General features: G+C 34.9%; 2 protein-coding genes across 7 annotated transcripts in view; one reads left to right on the top strand and one right to left on the bottom strand.

Moving 5' to 3' along the window:
- The window catches only part of Nf1 (neurofibromin 1), a 249968-nt gene that overhangs the window by 69258 nt on the left and 156604 nt on the right, over positions 1 to 24106 (bottom strand). The gene's annotated exons all lie outside the window — the stretch shown is intronic.
- Omg (oligodendrocyte myelin glycoprotein) lies at positions 6386 to 9173 on the top strand. The gene is made up of 2 exons (XM_047544277.1): positions 6386 to 6565; positions 7471 to 9173. The coding sequence occupies exons 1-2, from the start codon at positions 6563 to 6565 to the stop codon at positions 8797 to 8799; spliced, it is 1332 nt and encodes a 443-aa protein (XP_047400233.1). The 5' UTR covers positions 6386 to 6562; the 3' UTR covers positions 8800 to 9173.

Genomic DNA, 24106 nt, shown 5'->3' with positions numbered 1-24106 from the left:
GAGTTTTGTTTGGTTTCTTCAAATATTATAGGCGTTTTTTTTTTTTTTTTTTTCTTTCTTTCTGTTCTTTGTAGGATGGAAGAAAAGACTAATGACAGCAGCTTGGGATTTTTGTTTTTAAAAACATTTTCCGCTGGGTGGGATCGGGGGGGCACAATTCATATTTACTGTATGCAGTGTTCCTCTACTGAGGGTAGTGGAAACTAAATAGCCAAACAGTGGTAATCCTTGCTTAATTAAGCAGGAAGAAAAGGAAACTAATGAGAAATACAGGAAAGAAGAAAATGCTGGAACAAAAAAGAACCCTCGCCAAAAGGTTAAAGAACTAGGATCCAGAAGAGAGAGTTTATTTCATAAAAACAGCAAAGGACAAGGCACGGGAATAAAAGTAGACTGGATGTCAGTGGTGTTCTTACCAGGTCTGCAATAACCAGATTCAGAAACAAGTTTGAAGACCATTTAATTCAACTCCTTTTGTTTGTTAACTGCTGAGAAAACAGGACCAGGGAAAGCAAGAGACTGACTTAGAAGTAGTACCAAAGCTGAGTTTGCTCCTGATCTAACATTCTTTTCATCATTACAGAACCAAAGAGGACCTAGTTTATTCACTAAAATATAAATACAAACACACACACACAAAATAAGTATTTTCTATTTGGTGGTGGTAGAGGTTGTGGGGATACAATGAATCAGGTAAGAGTAATCTGAAATTGCTGATATTACCTAATTCTAATACAAAGTAAAGTATCGAAATACCTGAGCACCAATATAATTAAAACACTGTAGTACTGGCATATGATTAAACAAACAGATCAATGGGGCCGAATCAAAGCTCAGAAACAGACTTCAAATATCAAGAGCAGGAAATAGTGTTAGGACAATCATACATTTGAAAGAAGAAAAAACTGGAGCCACATTTCACACAAAATATGAAATTTTTCATGTAACAAGAAAATATAGGGCTGGGGATATAGCTCAGTTGGTAGAGTGCTTGCCTTGCAAGCACAAGGCCCTGGGTTCAATCCCCAGCACCGCAAAAAAAAAAAAAAAAAAAAGAAAAGAAAAGAAAAGAGAGCTGAATTCCTTTATAATCTGGAGGCAGGACACATTCCTAGCTAAGAATCAAAATCTAAAAGCAATAAAAAGAAAAGGAAAATTCAATTATACAAAACCTTTAAAAGTCAAAAACCTAAAAGCATTATTTGCAAAATCAAAAGAAAAATGGCAAACTAGAAAAATAATTGTACCTAAATTAAGACAAGAGTGCTAATATATCTAAAATTTTAAAAAAGTTCTAAATATGAGGGGATACAAAACAATACAAATGTGCAAAATATATAAAAGATAGTCACAGAAGGCTAGAGATACACACACACACACAAAGATATACAACCTTCCTCATAATTAGATGCATTTAAAATTACTCTGACATGCTGCTAATCTATTGGTTTGATATGAATCTAAAAGTTCAAAAATGAAGTCTACGGTTATTCTATACTGAACTAGTCACCCTGATATACTGCTAGTCAGATTGTGAAATTCCTCTAAAGAGAGGAATCTGGTAATATAAGGAAAAATTCCAAATGCATTCTTTCCCTTTTACCCAGCAATCCTACTTCTAACATTCCTTTTAAAACCATCACTGGGAAATGCATGAAATTATTTAAGTACAAGGGTAGTTTCTTGTGGCATTATTGGTAATAGTAAAAGTCTGGAAGCAACTCAGATGTGTTCACCAATAGAGAGAGGATGGTTGAATAAGCGATGGTACATTCCCAAATGGAGTACCAAGCATCATGAAATGAATGAAACAGATTCCTATGTATTGAGATGAAGAGATCTTCAAAATCTATTATTAAGAAAAAAAAAGTTAAATGACAGTATATATGGTGTGCAACCTTTCACATAAGGGGGGATAAGAACATAAAATACACATACATTCATATTTATGTTTGTAAAAAGAAATACTGTTAAAATACAACTAAAAGCTAATAAAAATAATCACCAATAGGGGAAGAAAATAGGATGAAGTGGTCAGAGAAGCAAGATTTCTGTCAATAGTCCTTGTTACATAACTTTGACCTGAGTGATTCCCTAAAAACTGAAAAATGAAAGAAAAAACAAACCTGTTATGATTTGGATGTGAGGTGTCCCTCAAAAGCTCATGTGTGAGAATGCAAGAAAATTTATAAATGAAATGACGGGTTATGTGAGCCTTAACCCAATCAGAGAATTAATCCCCCTGCAAGGGATTAACTATTCAGTGATAACTGACGGCGGGTAGGATGTGCTGGAAGAGGTAGGTCCCTGGGGGTGTGCCTTTGGGGCATATATTTTCTATCTAGCTAGTGGAGTCTCTCTCTGCCTCCAGCTGTATTATTTTGAGCCATTCCCTCTGCCACACTCTTCTGTCCTTATGTTCTACCTCGCCTCAGGCCCTGAGGAATAGAGTCAGCCCTCTATGACTAGACCTTTGAAACCCTGAGCCCCAAAATAAACTTTTCCTCTGCTAAATGTTCTTTGTCAGGTCTTTTGGTCACAGCAGTGAAAAAACTGACAAAAACACTAACTTTATGTCATATTTGTGATACAGAAATATAAAGAAAATAATTATTTCAAGTTGTATTAGAAAATAGAATTGAAGCTGGGCATAGTGGTACATGCCTATAATCCTAGCAACTCAGAAGGCTGAGAATGGAGGATTTCAAATTTGGGGCCAGTCTCACCAACCTTATCAAGACCTTATTTCAAAATAAAAAATAAAAAGGACAGGGTATGTAGCTTAATTGCACAAGGGCCCTTAGGTTCATTCCATAGTACCAAAACCAAAACAAAACAAAGCAAAACAAACCCCCTCCAAAACAAAACAAACAAACAAAAAAAAAAAAACAAAAACAAACCAGAATTGACCATATGCCATTAGTGAAATATATTCTAAGAATACAGCTATAAAGAAATCTTTAACTTTATTCAATAGTCTGTAATCCAGTTATAGCAGTACTGGCATTATTTTCAAACTACTGTGGGATGATGTAACCAAGCAATTATGTTATAACACTGTTAGGAGATATGGGGGACAGAAGAACAAATTAATTTTTTCCAAAGAAGCAAACAGATTAATCCAGAATCAAGGACAGCCAGAGAACTGAAGGGAAAAAAAGGAGAGGGGAAATGGGTGAAGAAACTGATACACTTGGATTTTGATGTGATGATTTCTATTTTGTCAGTTCTTCCACTTTTTGTTTATTTGTTCTGGTTTTAGTACCAGGGATTAAACCCAGAGGCACTTTACCACTGAGCAACATCCCCAGCCCTTTTTTATATTTCATTTTGAGATAGGGTCTCACTAACTTGCTTAGGGCTTCACTAAATTGCTGAGGCTGGCCTTACAATCCTCCTGCCCTAGACTCCCAAGCTGTTGGGATTACATGTTTGTTTTTTTTTTTTTTTTTTTTTTGTTTTGTTTTGTTTTGTTTTGCGGTGCTGGGGATTGAACCCAGGGCCTTGTGCTTGCAAGGCAAGCACTCTGCCAACTGAGCTATATCCCCAGCCCTCTTCCATGCTTTTAAAATGCTTCACTGAGTATTGTTTTCAGAAGGAAGTTCAGCCAATATACCTAAACTTTTTATGGGATAAGCATCCCTAATCCAAAAATCCAATGCTATGTTCACACAACAAAAGTTTTAGATTTCAGAGCATTTCAGATTTCAGATTAGGGACACTTAACTGGTAAAGTCTATGCACATGTTCCAAAACACACATACATATACATACACACGCACAAAACCATCTGAAATCTGAAACACTTCTGGTCCCAAGCATTTCAGATAAGGGATATTCAATCTGTACCGAAAACAGACAGTACTTTGACTTTTGATTATTTGAGACAACTGTCATCAACTTGAGAAATAAAAGAAAACTGAAGCTATTGGTTAGCACAAGCTAGCCATTTCCTGGCGGTGGTCTGTTGTATTTTTTGCAGTGTTGAGGTAATATATCCTAGGACACAAAAGAACATGGAAATTAATTTACTGATTAATCTAGAATAGTTACACAAATAGATATATTTCTTGACCTTGGTAAACTCCCCTAAAAAGGTAATTTATGTGTCTAAATAGTAATCTAAGATAAGCTGTAATAAACAATTAAGCCTCTAAAGAACTATTCTATTTTCAATAATAGTAATATAGAATTATTTTATATCATGAGAATTTCTAAAAACGTAAGAACATAATGCACTGAAATGATCCTCCTTTTTCTTTGAGACTTTCATAGTGATCTTTGAATAGTATGAAGCAACACAGCATGTCCCCAAACCTGAAATGAAAACACTGTCAAAATAAAAACATTGCATTAAAAGTTTATATTATATGCAATGGAGTTTAATCCCAATACAGACTAAACCCAAATTCACAGAATCCATCAGTTACCGATACAACATTTTCTTTCTTTCAAATGAAAGTTCTAGTGAATAGGAATGGTTAACTCTACTTCCTTAAGCAAAAGAGAGACAGAACTTTAAATGTCAAAGGCAATCCATTCTCTATTTCCATAACAATACTGCTGCATGTAGTATTTTTTAACACATTTTCCCCCCAGTACTGGAGATTGAATACAGTGAGGTCCTTTTTTAAAAGAATTTTATTTTGAGACAGGATCATGTTCAGTTGCCCGGCTGGCTTAGAATTTGTGATCCATTTGCCTCAGTCTCTTCAATCACTGGGATTACAGACATGCACCTCTGCGCCTGGTTAACAGGTTATTTTTAAACACTATTACTGATAACTGGTTTCTGAAATCCATATGAAGAATCTACAGTCCAAATGAATCCTCAAAATAAAGTGGCAATAAAGCACCTAATCAGTAATAAATTTCTGATGTTGCAGACTTTTAAAATGTAGATACTTTTTGAGGAACATTAATTTTATATAAAAGGTAACTTCTAGAGTATAGTCTCTTTTCTAAGAATATAAGCTACAAACTGGGCATGGTGGCATACGCCTATTATCTCAGTGGCACAGGAGGCTGAGGCAAGAGGATCACAAGTTCAAGGCCAACTTCAGCAACTAAGCCAGACCCTATCTCAAAATAAAAAATAAAATAAAAATTAATTTTTAATAATTACTGGTTTTCAAATGATGAGAATTTGTAATGAATATACCATAACTTGTTTTCTAAGGTAAACTGGACATTCTAGAAATTAGATTTGAGTTTTAACAGATTACTTTACAATCAATCTACTAAGAAGTGGAGTAAGTTTTCATAAATCTAATTGCATTTTATAACATTCATGAGTTTTCTCTTTCACATAGTTCATGTAATTTTAAATCTATAAGCTTTCTCAGAAAGATAAAATATGAAGTCTTAATAAGTCTTTTGAAACTGACATTACTATTATTATTATTGTTTTGTACCAGAGAGTGAACCCAGGGCACTAAACCACTGAGCCACATGCCCAGTCCTTTTTATTCTTTTAATTTTAAGACAGGGCTGAGGCTGACTTTGAACTTGCAATCCTCCTGCCTCAGCCTCCTATGCCACTAGGATTATAGGCATGTACCACCATGCCTGGCAACACTATTATTTCTAAAACATAAAATTAAACAAACGGTCATTCACATACCACCAAAAATATCTCTGGCGAAAACAACACTTATATTCACTTACCACCCATAGTAAGTTTCATGAAGAAAAATGTTTAACCTCAAATACACAAAATATAAAACATTTATTTTTACCATGGGAAATTAAAATTAAAAGCAGAAGGTGTTCATTTTAAAGGCATTTTAATTTAAAATTTTATTTTAAATCAAATAAAATGGGTTTGAGTCCCAGTACTGCAAAATAAAAAGCAAAAATGAAATGGCTTGTGTGTAGCTTGGGTCAAATGATCCTTATATCAGAAAGATAAAGACAAATAATCTCAATCAATTGCTTCTGAACCTCCTACAAGGGAAGCTGAACATTTAAGTGGTTGACAAATATGCAAAACTGATTAATAATCACCACACTATATCATGATATTTTAAAAGGTAACATGACAATTTTATCATTTATAAAAAGACAAATTAAAAAGTTAAATTAGTATCTTAGAAATTCATTCACAAGGAATGTCAAATCCATTTTTCACATTTTTAAATATGTAAAAAGAATGTAGAGGTATTAAAAAGAAGCACAGCTGATATTTAATGAGGAGGTCCAGCTCCAGACAAGTACATAGAAAGGAGGAAAGGCCAGCTCTAATTTACATGAGGTGTTCTAATCTATAGCAAATCTGAGATACATAAGTATGCTCAATGCTGTAAATTTTTTTAAAAAATTGTCCATTTTGTTGTGTGTGCACCTCTTGCAATAAATTTGAGTCAGCACCAATGACAGCTCTGCAGTCCTCCTATGTGGTACTGATCAGGTGGTTGCAGAGCTTCAGCTCACAGCAACACAATGCAGCTGAGCAGGCAAGCACAGCCCACAGTCAGAAACAGTTCCGACTCTCCAGAACAAGACGACCTTTAAGCTTCAAGTGTCCGGGAGAAAACGAGATGCTGATGTTGAAGACGACACTATGGTAAGCTGTCATTTAAATCAGTAAGAGATGGACTTCGGAATTTTTTCCCTTTTTATTTTTTTAAGAAAAAGTCAATGTTAGGATTGAATATATATTCAATAGCAAGAGCATGCACCAGGATTTGCTGCAGTATCAGTTGAGGGTTTTCTTTTTAATATGCATTCACTTTGTAAATATACATGTTTTGCCGGTAGAATTGGTATTGAAATATACAGGGGGGAAAAAACACTTTATAAAACGTGAGGTATGGTGTTGGTCTGGATTTTTCAAGTGCCTTAAAATGTTTTTACAAGGATATTTTTATCCCAAAAAGAATAAAATTTCAAAGAATTGTTTTCATATCTAAATAAAATCTCATCCTACATACACACACAGAGTCTTACATTACTGCAGAGATTTAAAAACAACCAAAAATCCCAGACACGACAGCCATTTTTTCCCATCTGAGTAAGAAAGCATATTACCAAAAACAGTAATAGCTTAAGACTTCAACTCTATTTGCAGAGAATGCTGTTTTATCATAGTAAGATTTTGAGAAGATTAATATGAAAAAAATATGGTAAAAGAGAAAATAAAGGAGAAAATGCAGGGGAGAGGGAGAGAGAGAGAGAGAGAGAGAGAGAGAGAGAGAGAGAGAGTGTGTGTGTGTGTGTGTGTGTGTTTGTGTGTGTGTGTGTGGTGGTGGTGGGGGGAGTCTCTCTTGCAACCAACATAGCCCCAATTGAAGGATTAGGCATTTGGACTATAAATGAAGGGCAGCTTTGTTAGTTTAATCACTGGAACAATTATAAAAAGACTCAGCAACAAGGAGGTTTATTGAAAATTTTGCCTAATGCTAACTGACCCATGCAGATGCTTAAATTGTATTTGCATATTAAAAGAAGGGTGTATCTGTTTGTTTCCAGGCTTTGATGGAATATCAGATATTGAAAATGTCTCCCTGCCTGTTCATCCTCCTGTTTCTCACACCTGGTATTTTATGCATTTGTCCTCTTCAATGTATATGTACAGAGAGACACAGGCATGTGGACTGTTCAGGCAGAAACTTGACTACATTACCATCTGGACTCCAAGAGAATATTATACACTTAAACCTGTCTTATAACCTCTTTACTGATCTGCATAACCAGTTAACCCAATATACCAATCTGAGGACCCTGGACATTTCAAACAACAGGCTTGAAAGCCTGCCTGCTCAGTTACCTCGGTCTCTCTGGAACATGTCTGCTGCTAACAACAATATTAAACTTCTTGACAAATCTGATACTGCTTATCAGTGGAACCTTAAATATCTGGATGTTTCTAAGAATATGCTGGAAAAGGTTGTCCTCATTAAAAATACACTAAGAAGTCTTGAGGTTCTCAACCTCAGCAGTAACAAACTTTGGACAGTTCCAACCAACATGCCCTCCAAACTACACACTGTGGACCTGTCTAATAATTCCTTGACACAAATCCTTCCAGGAACATTAATAAACCTGACAAATCTCACACATCTTTACCTGCACAACAATAAGTTCACATTCATTCCAGATCAATCTTTTGATCAACTCTTGCAGTTGCAAGAGATAACCCTTCACAATAACAGGTGGTCATGTGACCACAAACAAAACATTACTTACTTACTTACGTGGATGATGGAAACAAAAGCCCATGTGATAGGGACTCCTTGTTCTAACCAGATATCATCTTTGAAGGAACATAACATATATCCCACACCTTCTGGATTTACCTCAAGTTTATTCACTGTAAGTGGGATGCAGACAGTGGACACCATTAACTCTCTGAGTATGGTAACTCAACCCAAAGTGACCAAAATACCCAAACAATATCGAACAAAGGAAACAACGTTTGGTGTCACATTAAGCAATGACACCACCTTTACTAGCACTGATAAGGCTCTGGTGCCCTATCCAGAAGATACATCTACAGAAACCATCAATTCACATGAAGCAGCAGCTGCAACTCTAACTATTCATCTCCAAGATGGAATGGTTACAAACACAAGCCTCACTAGTTCAACAAAATCATCCCCAACACCTATGACCCTAAGTATCACTAGTGGCATGCCAAAAAATTTTTCTGAAATGCCTCAACAAAGCACAACCCTTAACTTACGGAGGGAAGAAACAACTGCGAATGTAAAGACTCGCTTACCTTCTGTGGCAAGTGCTTGGGAAGTAAATGCTTCATTTCTCTTAATGCTCAATGCTATGGTCATGCTGGCTGGCTGAGGGTCTGCATTTTCTTAAACTAATGAAAGCACTCCTCCCTGATGTACAGTTGGGAAAATATGCCCCTACATAACCAGTGATTCAAGCTATGTTAAGTATTCAAGAAAGCCAGTCTTACATTTCTGACTCTGATGTAAATGAGTAACTTGTCTTAAATAAAAGAAGTGCACAATGTCTTGGTACTTGCTGCTACTTTTCTGTCTTAAGTAAAACTAATGAATTTTTTTTTTTAAATGAGACATTTTCTTTTTAAGGCTTCGATTTATTGCACTAAATATAAAGCATCTAAACTTTAATATGTATTTTATGTATATTTACACTGTCAAACATCTGGGAAAAAAATAAAAGGTCTATGCTCATAACTGTGTCATTTGGTTTTCTAGTCATGTAAACCTTGGTAGAATCAAAATGGCCTAATCATTTTTGTTCTAGGGAACCTTGGTTAAAGTCTTTAAGGTGAATTAAGGATTCTTCTACTAAAGTAAAATTGTGGCTCCCACCCCTTGAACAGTTAGGCTACACCATTATTTTAGACACAAACCATAATTGTTTTAAACCTAAATGATGTCCTGCTTCTGAGGAACTCTTGGCTACTTTACAGATTATATAATGAACAAAAGCTCTTCAAAAGGGTAGAAGACACTAGGCTTTGCATTTTAATAAGGAAAGTTAAACTGTGTTTTTGCATTTAAGTATTAAAACACAATGTAATGAAAAGTTTTAGTTTAAGGACATGTAAAGGAGTAGTTTTAGTACATATTTAACAGACCATTTACAAAAAACTTACAAATATTTACAAAATTAAATCCTACTACTATTGGACCATTCCAAGGGAGGGAGGGAGAAGAGGAAGAAGGGAAAAGAGATGGAATTCATCTGGTGCTATAATCAGGTAATAAACTCAATAAAGCCACAGACTGAGGAGTAGGGCTGGGCATGGGACAGATTTGACACTCCAAACTGTACTGGAACTCCATTTAGAAAAAATTGAGAATTTTTTATAAATACAAAAGTAAGTTACCTTATAAATTAGTGACAAACACAAGAATCAGCAAAAGAAGCCCTGAAAGAAGGACAGATTAAAATGCAAGATAGCACAGCATAACTGAAATGAATAAGCCTCAAATGAGGTATTTAATTTGTGAAACATAAGGAACAATCTATAATTTCAAGCATCCCCAGAGATGGAATAAAAGTACATAAAGAAATTTTTATGTTCCTTCCCAAGAAAGTTTTAAAATTCAGATAGTATAATTTCCTGGTTTAAGAACACTTCTATTCAGAGACAAAGAAAAGTAACAACATTCTAATGTTCTCTTTTTCTCCTTTCCTTTTCAAGGAGAAACCTTATCTGCCATATCACCTTAATTGGCTTACCATATTAGGGAATCTCACCATGAGGAAAAGGGGTTAAACAAGTCCCTTAAAATGTTAAAATACAGTCCTTCCTTCCCCCATTCTTGCCCCCCTCCCTAACCCTAACTCTAACCCTAAAACTAACCCCTTAATAACAGAATGAATCAACCAACATTACCCTATGTAAATTTATGATTACACAAATGGTATGCCTTTACTCCATGTACAAACAGAGAAACAACATGTATCCCATTTGTTTACAATAAAAAAAATGTTAAAATATATTACCTTTTCAAACAGGCATGGTCATTTCTCCCTTCCAAACACTGATACAGTATCTTCACCATGCATGGCAGAATCTAGTCCCTACTCTACCACAACTTGTGTCCTCTTTAAAAAAATACATACACTGGGGCTGGAGTTGTGGCTCAATGGCAGAGCACTTGGCTGGCATGTGTGAGGCCCTGGGTTCGATAGTCAGCACCACATATAAATAAAAAAATAAAATAAAAGATCCACTGACAACTAAAAAAATATTTTAAAAAAACATACACTAAGGGGTTGGGGATATAGCTCAGTTGGTAGAGTGCTTGCCTCGAAAGCACAAGGCCCTGGGTTTAATCCCCAGCACCGCAAAACAAAAACAAAACGAAAAAAAAACATACACTATATTCCACAGGAAGTGGGTTTCTTAGAAGTTACTGCCCTTTATTCTGAGGGTGCCAAGGATTCAATGTTGTCTTAGAATTCCTATGGGAAAAGGTAGTAGGAGGTAAAATTATGGACTACAGGATCAGGATTACCTACGGATTATGTCAATCCTACTGGTATATGCAGAAAATGTAGAGGAAAAACTTAGTAAATATATTAAGTACCGTATATGTCAACTATTCAGACTCTATGACTTTAGGGAGAAGTATTACCCAGTCTTAAACTAGATAATACTTTCCTCTAAGAAAATTAGACACTGGTCATTAATGAGGGGGCTCATTATTTTGCCATTACATACTATTTTACTGGACTCCGTAAACATTTCAAAATTCATTAGTTCTCAGTATCTATGCCTCAAGTTCATGAGACATATAAATATATGTATATATATGTCAATATATATGATGTCTTATGATTGTTCAAGATTTTTCAACTTTACGATGGTGTTATAATGTACACGTACAACCATTCTGTTTTTCACATTCAGTATAGTATTCAATAAATTACATGAGGTATTCAAAACTTTATTATAAAAGGGGTTTTGTGTTAGATGATTCTGTCCAATTGTAAGTGAATGCAAGGATTCCACTCACATTTAACATTAGGCTAAGTTATGAAGTTCGGTAAGTTAAATCTACTAAATGCACTTTGGGTTTGTGATATTTTCAACTTACACAGAGTTTCCTGGAACATAACCCCCCTGATAAGTTGAACTGTTATATATAAATATATATCTATCTCCACTCCTCTATCCCTGAGGTTTGGTTCTGTTTCATAAGTAACTTGCCTCTGCCACTTCCAGCTATACAACTAAAAAGTTACTGCTCTAAGTCAGTTTCCTCATCTATGAAATGGGCTAACATAACATAGTGGGTTTTTTCCTCAGTATTAAATAACATCATTCACAAAAGACTACACAGTATCTTGGCCCACCCATATGTGCTTTTCAATAATTTTTCATAACAATGCTATGAAGCAATAGCAAATTCCTTTAAATAACACTAAAAATGTAAAAATGTCAGTCAACCTAAAACGTTTTATAGTCATTCCTTATAAAATGTATTTTAAAAACTAGATAAGGAATGAAACCATGTATTGTAAATCACCAGCCAATATTATGCTGGTGAAGAGTAAGGTTTTTGTTTGTTTTTGTTTTTGTTTTCAAATGCAGAAAATAAGGTGATATTAGTTATATTATGTTAAAATAAGATTAGTTATTAGTTATATGTTCTTAGTTATATGGCCCTTATTACACGTAAATATCCATTTTGGTATAAGTAGCACAGAACAAGAGCATCATGAAACCCTCCCACACCTAAGGAGGACAAGCAACTACAAATCTCAGCTATATTATGAAGAGTAAATTATTGATGAACATTACTAGGCATATACCCAGACTAGATTAAGACAGTAAACTGAGGTTCTCCATTCATTCATCCATTCATTTTCTCTCTCTTTTTTACTAGGGATTGAACCCAGGGGATATTTACCATTGATCCACAACCCCAGCCCTTTTTAGACACAGGGCCTCTCTAAATTGCTGAGGCAGGGCTGGGACTCAAAATCTCCTCATGCCTCAGCCTCCCAAATCTCTGGGATTGCAGGCATAAGCCACTGCACCCAGCTCTCCATTCATTCTTTCAACTCGAACAAATATTAAGTTGGTACCTGGAACATAACCAAGGCTAAATACAGAAGACACATCTTGACTGAATATTGTAAAGCTGCAATTATTTCCAACATAATCTATGGATTAAATCAAAATTCTCAATTACGATATTTTTGGACATGAAATATTTAAGGTCATTTGGAAAAATACATAAGTAAGAACAGAAAATGGAAGAGTAGAAATATCTTAGCCTTTCCTAAGAGGAAAATTATGTATCAACTACCATGATTAAGACATAGATAGTAACATAAAAATAGGAAGGGTTTGGGGCAGTAGCTCAGTGCTTGCTTGCACAATACCCTAGGCTTGATCTCCTGTACCACCAAAAACAAAAACAAAAACACAATACAGAAATGATAACACAATTAGAACATAGTACACATAAGAACTCAATATATGACAAAGTTTTTCTTATTAGTTTTAAAACACCAGTAAATTAGCTCTGTGCCTAGTTCTCAAACTGGTTAAATTTAGAAAGAACAAAATCAGAAATAAAAAGGAAAAGAAAAGTGTCAATAAATAACTGCTGACAAAAATTGCAAAATAGTACAATTTAATGCTCAATTCATGTGATACACAAACATATTGAACTATAAAAGATAATATTAACAAGGAAATCATAAAATCAGAATTTAAAAACATTTATAAATCTCTGGGTGGAAGACTTTTTTGTCTTTAATTAGAAAAAAATTCACAAATCAGCAAAACCTTTCAAATTTATGATTTAACAAATCTGATAAAAAATATTCAAATAGAATGCCATAAAGGAGATTGTTAATGAGGAGTTTATATAATTGGTAAGAATATTAAGATTTCTGATGGATAAATGGGCAAAAGGACACAAATAGGATGTTTGCAAGATAGAGAGCCTGGTAGTCAATAAATATTATGGGAATATGACCAACCACATAAACTGAGAAACAATAAAAATACAATGCCATTTATTACTTTAAAATAGCAAGCAATTTTTTAAAGTAATAAAACCCCAAACTAGGGAAGGTAGAGTGAAATGGCCACATTCACATACTAGCACAGTTCTTTTGACAGCAATTTGTCATTTAATCCGAACCCCAAATTCTAGGTAAATCACTGCTTGTTTGCTTGAACTGGCACTCTCTCTTAGTGCCAGAGACTGAACCCATGGTCTTGCACATGCTAGTCAGGAACTCCACTACTAGAGATGAGTTATTTCTCTAGTCTAACAACATTTGTTTCTAACAGCAAGGAAAATGGAAACATTATATATTCACCATCAGGAAACTGATTAAGTAAATGTCAACACTCTAACCAAAATACTATGTGACCAATAAGTTTTTTTCAGGTTTGAAATGTGGGGTTGGAGTGGTAGAGGACTTGTCTGGCATGTGTGAGGCCCTAGGTTCGATACTCAGTACAACATACAAATAAATAAAATAAAAAATACATTGATAACTAAAAAAAAAATTCTTAAAAACGTTTAAAAGTTTTGAAATGTGGAAAATGCAAATATTAGAAAGACAAGCAAAAATTATAGGCTATAAACACGCAAGCTATAGAATTCTATGAAAACAACAAAAGAAGCCAGGCACAGTCCTACATGCCTGGAATTCCAGTTACTCAGGCAGCAGAGGGAGGAAGATGGCAAGCTCAGCAACTTAAGCCTCAGCAACCTAGTGAAATCTTGCCTAAAAATCAGAAAATAAAAGGATCCAGGTGTGGTAGTGCATGTCTGTAGTCCCAGTGACTCAGGAGGCTAAGACAGGAGGATCACAATTCAAGGTCAGCCTCAGCGTTTGTGAGATCCTTACCCAAAAGAAAAAATGGAAAAGGCTAGGGACATAACTCAGTGGGGAAAAGTACCCCTGGGTTAAATCCCCAGAACCAAAATAAATAAATCAAATGGGCATTAAATTGAACTATTTTCCAATTTTGAATCTTTGGGGTAGAGCACACCTAGATTCAATGGGAGTGGGGAAAAGAAAAAAGAAAACAAGAAGAAATAAAACCAGGGAGGTAAGGGTAAAGTATTGAAGAGTGATATTGGCCAAATTATATTGTTATATTGTGTGCATGTACAAATATGTAACAACAAATCCCATCATTATGTTCAACTAAAATGCACCAATAAAAAATGTGGAAAAAGAAAAAATATATATACCAAAACGTGAACAGAGTATATCAAGTATGTCTTATTACCTGCCTTGTCCTTGAAAAATGGAAGGGATCTAAGAAAATTAACTGTTGGAGTATCTGTCCAAGGGATCTAGGTTGAGTAGGACACAAGAAAAATAAGAGTTCAGATGAAGTGTAAACAGGTAGGTATGGTCAAGAAACTAGAGTTTATCATGAAGTTTAAAGATGAGAAATACAAAGAGTCACTAAAAAAAATTAGAAATACAGAGGCACAATCAAAATTCTTCAAAGCACACACATACTGTATCAGCTTAATTTAACTATACATGGTCAACTGCAGCTTCCTTTTATGATACAATTTTAAATTTTTCCAGTTCCCTCACATTCCATAGTTCAAAAAAGCAAAACTCTGTCTATCTATTCACCACGCTCTGTCTTGTCATCAGGCTTTCTGAAATGCTGCATGTCCTACATGCTATATTCCTTTCCTTCCTCTTACCCAAGTAACCCTAGTCATCTTTTTAATTTTAGCTTATCTATCACATCTTCCCAAGTTTCTTTTTTTGACCAGCTTTATCTGAACTTACAGATAAAAATACAGAAAGAATAAACATAAATCAAAGATGTCTTATAGCGTAATTTAAGTCAATTTTAGCATCAAAGTCCTAAGAATAGAGAGATCAAATAAAAAAAGGAGGGATTTGGTTAGGTTACTATTTGTCCAATAAGAATTTAGCAGTTGCAAGTTATGCTAGCAACAATCTCAGAGAATTAATAAGTAATGATTATTAATTCTGATAATTGTGAACAATTCAGTATGGTAAACTGTTCAAGGGAAGTCAGTCAGGAAAGTAAAAACATATTACTTTAATGTGTTAAGCAGGTTAGTTTGTTTCACACTTTGAAAACTGTGATGCAAAGTGAGGTCTTTAAGAAGCTCAACTTTAAAACATGCCATTTTATTGAAATATGTTTTCTAATTTCCTGACATTTTGGTTTATTTCTAGTTTTTAACTTGAACTGATTCTTCTTTGAGTATTCTTCTAGTGTTGTTTCTGCTTTGCTAGTTTTTGTTTTTACTCCATATATTCTTTAAATATTTTAATGTGTATCTTTCATAGTGTCAAACTTAAGTTGTAAATTCTTTTAACCTTTTTTTTATTTATTTATTTTTTTTTTTTTACGTTTACATAGGGTAATGATGTTTATTATATTTTTCCCCTCCCCCCCACCCCTCCCACCCCTCCCACCCCTCTTTTCCCTCTACACAGTCCTTCTTTCCTTCATTCTTACTGCTCTCCTTAGCCTAACTCTAAACCTAACCCTAAACCTAATGCTAGCCCGTCCCACCCCCCATTATATGTCCTCATCCGCTTATCAGCGAGATCATTCGTCCTTTAGTTTTTTGAGATTGGCTTATCTCACTTAGCATGATATTCTCCAATTTCGACCATTTGCCTACAAATGCCATAATTTTATCATTCTTCATTGCGGAGTAATATTCCATTGTATAAATATGCCACAGTTTCTTTATCCATTCATCAACCGAAGGACATCTAGGTTGGTTCCACAATCTGGCTATGGTGAATTGAGCAGCAATGAACATTGATGTGGCTGTATCTCTGTAGTATGCTGCTTTTAAGTCCTTTGGGTATAGGCCAAGGAGTGGGATAGCTGGGTCAAATGGTGTTTCCATTCCAAGCTTTCTGAGGAATCTCCACACTGCTTTCCAGAGTGGTTGCACTAATTTGCAACCCCACCAGCAATGTATGAGTGTTCCTTTTTCACCACATCCTCGCCAACACCTATTGTTGCTTGTATTCTTGATAATCGCCATTCTAATTGGGGTGAGATGAAATCTTAGGGTAGTTTTGATTTGCATTTCCCTTATTACTAGGGATGTTGAACATTTTTTCATATATCTGGTGATTACTTGTACATCTTCTTCTGTGAAGTGCATTTTGATTCAACAGCTCCCAGTCCATTCAATATATTTAAGAGCTCAGTGAGATATATCCATTTATCCATACCTAGAATTCCTGGTCTGAGATTCTGAATTTACTCAAAGTTATTGATAAGCTTGAAGTACGAAAATTAAACATACATATTGCTTGGTTCTTATCTGATCAAAATAATTCTAAACATATTTAAAGAGCATTATGGTTTAATAGAAACAGCATGATAAAAAGTTTTGTCACCCATATTCCATGTTAAATTCTTGGACAAGGGATTGTACCTTTTGGTAAAATAATTACTATTAAAAAATGTACCACAGGGTGTTTTAAGTAATAGATTAAATCATATATAGTAAACACTCTGTAGGTGCTACATAAACATTTTTTAATTTTCTTTTTTTAATTTGTTCTAATTAGTTATACATGATAGTACAATGCATTTTGACACATCATACATAAATGGAGTGTAATTTCTTATTTTTCTGGTTGTTCACAATGTAGTACCACACCAGTTATATAGTTATGTATGTACATAGGGTACTAATGACAGATTCATTTTACTATTGCTATAGAAGCATTTTAATAATTACTATTGTTCTCTGTATAAGAGATTCTTGAATAATTAACAAGATTAGGAACAAAAATGAATGAACCAGGGCTTTTCATTTACAGGATCTGTTTTTTATTTATTCCATGGTAAATATGATTTAGCAATAAAAAATAAGATATCTCAATATTTTGCATGGATATTACAAGGTCAAGGATCAATTAATCTGATGAAATACTCATATCAGGAAACTTAGCTTTTCCACTTTGTATTATTTTGTTGCCCATAGTCACAGTTTAAACAAACTGAACTGAACTCTGGCACTGAGGACGTTTAAATGTCTGTTAAATACTTGCCTCGACAGCAAATAAACTAAGATTTAGTGACTTTTCATCAAGAAAATGTGCGTGGGGAGGGGCACATCAGTAAGGGAAAAAAGGATGCCATATAACAATAACCACTGGAAAATCCCTCAACTGCCAACCAAAGCCTTAGTGACCATTATCACACCTGAGATATTATATAGGACTAAGAGTATCTGGCACGTAACCACAGGCATCTACCAGCTGTATTACTTAGACTTTAGTTATTCAGTTATATTTCCTCATACCAATGACAAATAAGCAAAGAAAGCAAATAACTGTTTAAAAACAATTTCATCTATTTTATTGGATATCTCAACATGGTATGGCTTTGCTACAATGATCACATCAAATCCCTCTTGCTTTCATGACATACTTTCATGAAATACTATGAGTCTTTTATTCTGACTTTAAGTTCTATAAGAAAGCTGCAGGTCATTCACTATTAACTTAAGAGAGACATTTTGAAAGCCCAAGTTTTGGTAAGATATATCCAAACTAATCAAAGACGGGCTGGGGATGGGACTCAATGCTCGAGTGCTTCTCTAATATGTGTGAGCCTTGGGTTCAATTCCCAGTACTACAAAACAAAAAATTAAGTTAAATCAGTAAGAGTCATTTGAAACTAGGAAAATACCTATATTCATATATTAACTATCAGATGACTGTAAACTGACTTTAACTTTGAACATAAATAAGAACAATACACCTAAATTTCTTTATAGTTCATCAAAGCAGTTATGGTGAGTATTCATACGTTTATTCCAATGACACTGGCATTACTGAAAATATTTTGGGGCCCTTTTCAAATGCCACTAAAGACCAATTTGTAATTTACACCAAAAAAATCCCTCATTTTAAGCTGGGCATGGTGGTGCATGCCTGTAATCCCAGCAACTATGGAGGCTGAGGCAGGAGGATAACAAGTATGAAGCCACCTTCAACAATTTAGCAAGACCCTGTTTCAAAATTTAAAAAGGCTGGGGATGTAGCTCAGTAGTAGAGAGTCCTGGCAATCCCCTACAGTACTGCATAGAACTAAACTAAATCAAACCAAACAAAAACAAAAACCTTCCAAATGAAAAACAAAACAACTACAACAACAAAAAACAGTATTACTAAACTTGACTAAACTTGGTATTTTGTTTACCAAAAAAGCTTTCAAGTTTGAAGATTTCCCTACCACATTCTAAAACAATGTGCTTCGACTTTGACAGCACTTCTAAAACTTTACTTCTCTAAAATGATATACTGGGCTGGGGATATAGCTTAGTTGGTAGAGTGCTTGCCTTGCAAGCACAAGGCCCTGAGTCCCAGCACCGCAAAAAAAAAAAAAAAAAAAAAAAAAAAAAAAAAAAAAAGGTAAAATGATGTACTAAAAGGCAGCATGGTTTGAAGTAAATATATTGCCTCCACCTATGACTATTCTGTAGGGAATAACATTCATTTGGATGTATTTATTCTTACATGCTTATTTTAGAACTTTTCCAAATTGTTTAAAATAATCAAACCTTGTACATATCTCTCAGGATTGTTTTCTTTCAAGGACTGCATACGTACCTGAAAAAGGTGAACCATAGTTGGTTCAAAAAAAATTTGTTTTTATCGAGTAATACATGGGACTGCAATCACTAATCATCTTTTTTGTATATTTCCAGTCATAACTCCAGATTCTTCAGTATGTAACAAACACTAAATCATCTTAACAAAGCAAACCCTTGTTTCACTAACACCCAAAGCTACTGTACTTTTATGAACCAAGAATCACAGAAAACAAAGCTACTCAAAAAATCTTTTGGCTCAATTCTAATCACTGGTATCAAATCAAGTATTCTTTATTCAAACTACAATCATGTGTGTATATAATTAAAACTGGTAATTAATTTCTAATCCTATCAATGATTACAAATACAATAATTAAAACCTAGGTTCATTTATTAAATATTGCATAAAATACCACATATTCTGCTAGATTTTCTGTTTTTCCCCATAAAGGCATGCAAGACCTAGGAGTTTAAAAAAAGCCCACTGTGCAAACAAAAATTGTATTTGAAAGTAGTCATGTTATTTACTACTTAATAATAAAACCTGCTAGCCTGGGCATGGTGGTGCGCACCTGTAATCCTAGCTGCTTAGGAGGCTGAGGCAGGAGGATCTCAAGTTCAAAGCCAGACTTAGCAATTTAGTGAGACCCTGTCTCAAAATAAAAATAAAAAGGGTTGGGGATGTGACTTAATAGTTAAGCACCCCTGGGTTCAATCTGTGGTATCAAAAAACAAAAAGACTTGCCCTGGTTTTAGTAGAGAATAGTAGAGGAGGGATTTATCAAAATTCGTCTACACAGATCTAATTAGCCAGTATTGGGTAAGGATGTGGAGAAACTTTTACACTGCCATTGTGAAAATATAGACAGGAAAACAGTGTGACTGTTCCTCTAAGGTAAAACTTTGAATTACCATATGTCCCAGAAATTCCCCTCTTAGATACATCTAAAACAACTGAAACCATAGGTTCACACAGAAACTAATACACAAATATTTATAGGAGCACACTATTCATAATAGCCCCCAAAAAAAAAAAAAAAAGGGAAGTAATTCCCAGTGACAGATGAATGGACAAATAAAATATAGTAAACCCATGCAGTGGAATATTATTAAGCTATGAAAAGAAATGAAGTTCTAATACATGATAGATGAACATTGTAAACATTATGTAAAGTAAAAGAAGCAAGTCACAAAACAGCACACACTGTGTGATCCCATTTATATGAAATGTCTGAACATGTAATCCACAGAAAGCAGATTAACAGTAACCAAGTAGTGGGGGAAGGAGATGAAAGGGGAATAATTGCCAATGATTATAGGGTTTATTTTGGGAGTAATAAAAATGTTTAAAATTAGACAGTGGTAATGAATACACAACTCTGAAATGTTAAAAAAATCACTACCCTATACATGTTAAAAGGGTGAATTTTATGATTTGTGAATTATGTCTTAAGTAAGACTTAAAAAAAAAAAAAACTTGTCTAGAGGAGAGGGAGTCAGATCCTGAAACCAAAGTAGAAGTTGAGTCAGGTGCAGTGGTTCACCCCTATAATCCCAGTGGTTTAGGAGGCTGAGGCAGGAGGATCACAAGTTCAAATCCAGCCTCAGCAACATAGTGAGGTCCTAAGCAACTTAGCAAGACCCTTTCTCTAAAACATAAAAACAAAAAAGGGCTGGGGACTTAGCTCAGTAGTAAAGCAGTCCTAGGTTCAATCCTCTGTATTAAGAAAAAAAAAAAAAAAAAAAAAAAGAAGTAGGAATTGGAGAAGGCAAGGCAGGATGCCAGGCAGGGCAGAGGAGGGCAATGGTAAGATGGTCAACACAGCTAGTGCATAAGGTGGGGCATATGGTATCAAGTCTGGAGCATCCCTCTAACAGATGTTCCTATGCACTATGATGGTTAACTCATCTTCTATTATTCAATTTAAGTGACCAATTGAAACAAATGGTTTTTAAGATTTTTTTCTATCAATAATAGTGGCCTGGTTTTGTGGCTTTGCCAGGCCCTAGAGTCTTCTTAATAACTGCTCTCATGATACCCTCTGCAGCATATCATCAATGTACTTGCCTCGAGAACAGTCCACAAGCTCCAACACATTTACTTGGGATCAGCACCATCAGACTTTCAGAATGTAAGGCCAGTATCTAGCCTCTTACCAAAATGACTTTAATCTTTTGCATTCCTGAGTAATCTTGCAAGTGAGGTGAGCAGTACTGAGACTTGTATGAGATGCTAAGGAACAAAAGGTTTATCTTACAAACAAGAGTTTTGTTTTTTGTTTTTGTATTTTTGGTACTGGTGACTGAGCCCAGGGGCACTCTACCACTGAGCTCCATCTCCAGGTCTTTTAAGTTTTTATGAGACACCATCTCTCTAAGTTGCTAAGGATGGCCTCGAACTTGTAATCTTCCTTCCTCAGCCTCCCAAGTCACTGGGATTACAGGTGCACACCACTACACCCAGCCACACCACAGGTTTTTTGAAGTAAGGTACGTATATGATTGGGTGGTATAAGAAATAGGCATATGCCAGGCATGGTGGCACATACCTGATTTTCAGCAGCTCAGGAAGCTGGGGCAGGAGGATCATGAGTTTGTGACCAACCTCAGCAATTCAGTGAAGCCCAAAGTAACTTCGCAAGATCCTGTTTTTTTTTTAAAGGGCTGGGTCAGGGTGTGGTGGCACACACCTGGAATCCTAGCAGTTCAGGAGGCTGAGATAGGAGGATCATGACTTCAAAGTCAGTCTCAGCAACTTAGTGAGGCCCTAAGCCAACTCAGCGAAACCCTATCTGTAAATATAAAAATGGGGGATGTGACTCAGTGGTTTAAGCGCCTGAGGTTCAATCCCCAGTATTGGGGACGGGGGAGAGGCGAGGCATTTGTTAGTTATACATTTCATTTTACTGATATTTTTTGTTTACTGGCGTTCTAGTTATGGTAATCAATATAATTTCCATTTACAATACAAATTTTCCTTTAAAGAAAATAGTCAATAAAATCTTTGAGAAAGTAATAGCATAGGTGGATATGAATAAATGGCAAAAATCCCAAAAGTGGTATATAAATGCCTTAAATATAAACCATAACTAGAGTACATTAAAGATCTACCTGAAAGTGACAAGATCATATTATAGACAGATCATTCTGTAAAAAGTGTGAAAGACAGAGGGGATAAGACAACAGCCTAGGCCAGAGGTCAGCAAAGTAAAGTCCATTAGCACTCTTCTGCAAGCCAAAAATGGTTCTCACATTTACTATCTGGTCCTATACAAAAACGTTTATCAATTCCACCTTACTCATGGATAAAACTACTGAGTCTGGGGGGCTGGGGTTGTAGCTCATGATTGACCACTTGCCTAGCACGTGTGAGGCACCAGGTTCCATCATTAACACCACATTAAAAAAATAAATAAAATAAAGGTGTGTATATATATATATATAAAACTACTATTTAATATATATATATTAAATATATATTTTATATATATATATTAAATTTAACTACTACTACTACTACTACTACTGAGTCTGTAGTATAAAGGTAAAGAATATAAAATTTCTGAAGCAAATTAACAAGACTTAATGAACTATCAGATGTATACATTAAGAGGAGGTAAAAGCAAAGACAGATAAGGCTTCTATTTAAAACTCAGGGGAGATGGGAATAACATTATCCAAGAGAAGGAAACAGAAGGAATGTATCCTTTTAAAATAAAGTCATTTTTCACTATGTCTACACTCAAAGTCACTTTTCAGTGCTATATAATACTATAATGCTTTGAATGTTCTAATTTTAAATATAGGTAAAAACCCATTTGTAGTATGATAAAATTTTTAATCCTGAAACTTGAACTGCCTTTAGAAAAAATATAGGAACATACATAAATTCATTTCAAAACATTAAAAGTCTAATACATGCCATAGAAATATTATAATTAAAACAATAAATCTACAAACTTCATATGGATCTACAATCCCTCATTTGAAAGAACCCCTTGGAGCAAATTGTATTTCTGTATTTAGAACTGTTCAGATTTAGGAAGGCTTAAAAGTAGTTAGAATTTTAGTAGGAATTAGGTGGCACATTCAAATTGGGACATACGAAAATATGTATAAAGAAGGCAGGGTTTAAGAAAACTAGAAAAGATAGTGAGAAACTATACCTGAAGTAGAGGTAAGAAGAAATCAATTATCAGAATGAAAACACAGAAAGGATTACCCAACAAACCCCACAATTTTCACAGAAAGATCCAAGTAGCTCACAGGACCCTGCAGAAAGGGAGCCAAGAGAATACATACCTCAACTTTTCTTTCTTCCCTCCAATACCTTGCTTATGTTCCCTACTGGCCAACTGGAATGCAGGGAAGAGAGGAGCCCAATAATGTTCTCTACAGAGGCCAGTCTCTCAGGGTACAGAGATGGAAAACAGAGTGGATTTAGAAAGGAAAAGGCACGATATTCAGCACTTAGTTATATTAGTTATCACATACTAATTTCTGTCACTAATAACCCCAAAATATCAGTGGATAAGACAATAAAAGTTTATTTTTCACCTATATCATATCATCTGGTAGTTCTACTTTCTTATAGGGTCCTAGAGATGCCTTCCACTGAATCTTGTGCTTCTAACAGACATTAATAGAAGAAAGCAAGAATGGAGGATTGGTGTGAGGTTAAACACCAGGCTTGAAGTGATATACATCACTGGAACCTACATTTTACTGACCAGAACTCAGTCACAAATACTACCTAACTACAAGGATGCTAGGAGTACAGTGATGTGCCCAGAAGGATAAGTCCAAATATGCCTTATTATGCAGTATAATGATTCCAATGAAAACTGGAACAGCATCTCAAAGATCAACCTAATGTTTCTGCAGAGAACATTAATATCAACACTATGTACAACAAAGATTATAGGAATAAGGAACAAAAACCCTCACATCAATGCAAGTAAAATGTTCCAAATAAATTTTGGTGCCACACTTTTTTTTTTGACACAACTTTAGGTTTTCAGAGGATTTGGAATTCCAGAATTGCAGATAAG

Source organism: Sciurus carolinensis, chromosome 3 (genome assembly GCF_902686445.1).
Source record: "Sciurus carolinensis chromosome 3, mSciCar1.2, whole genome shotgun sequence".
Lineage (NCBI taxonomy): Eukaryota > Metazoa > Chordata > Mammalia > Rodentia > Sciuridae > Sciurus > Sciurus carolinensis.
Note: the sequence above shows the minus strand (reverse complement) of the source record. Positions and strands in the feature narration are given on the sequence as shown.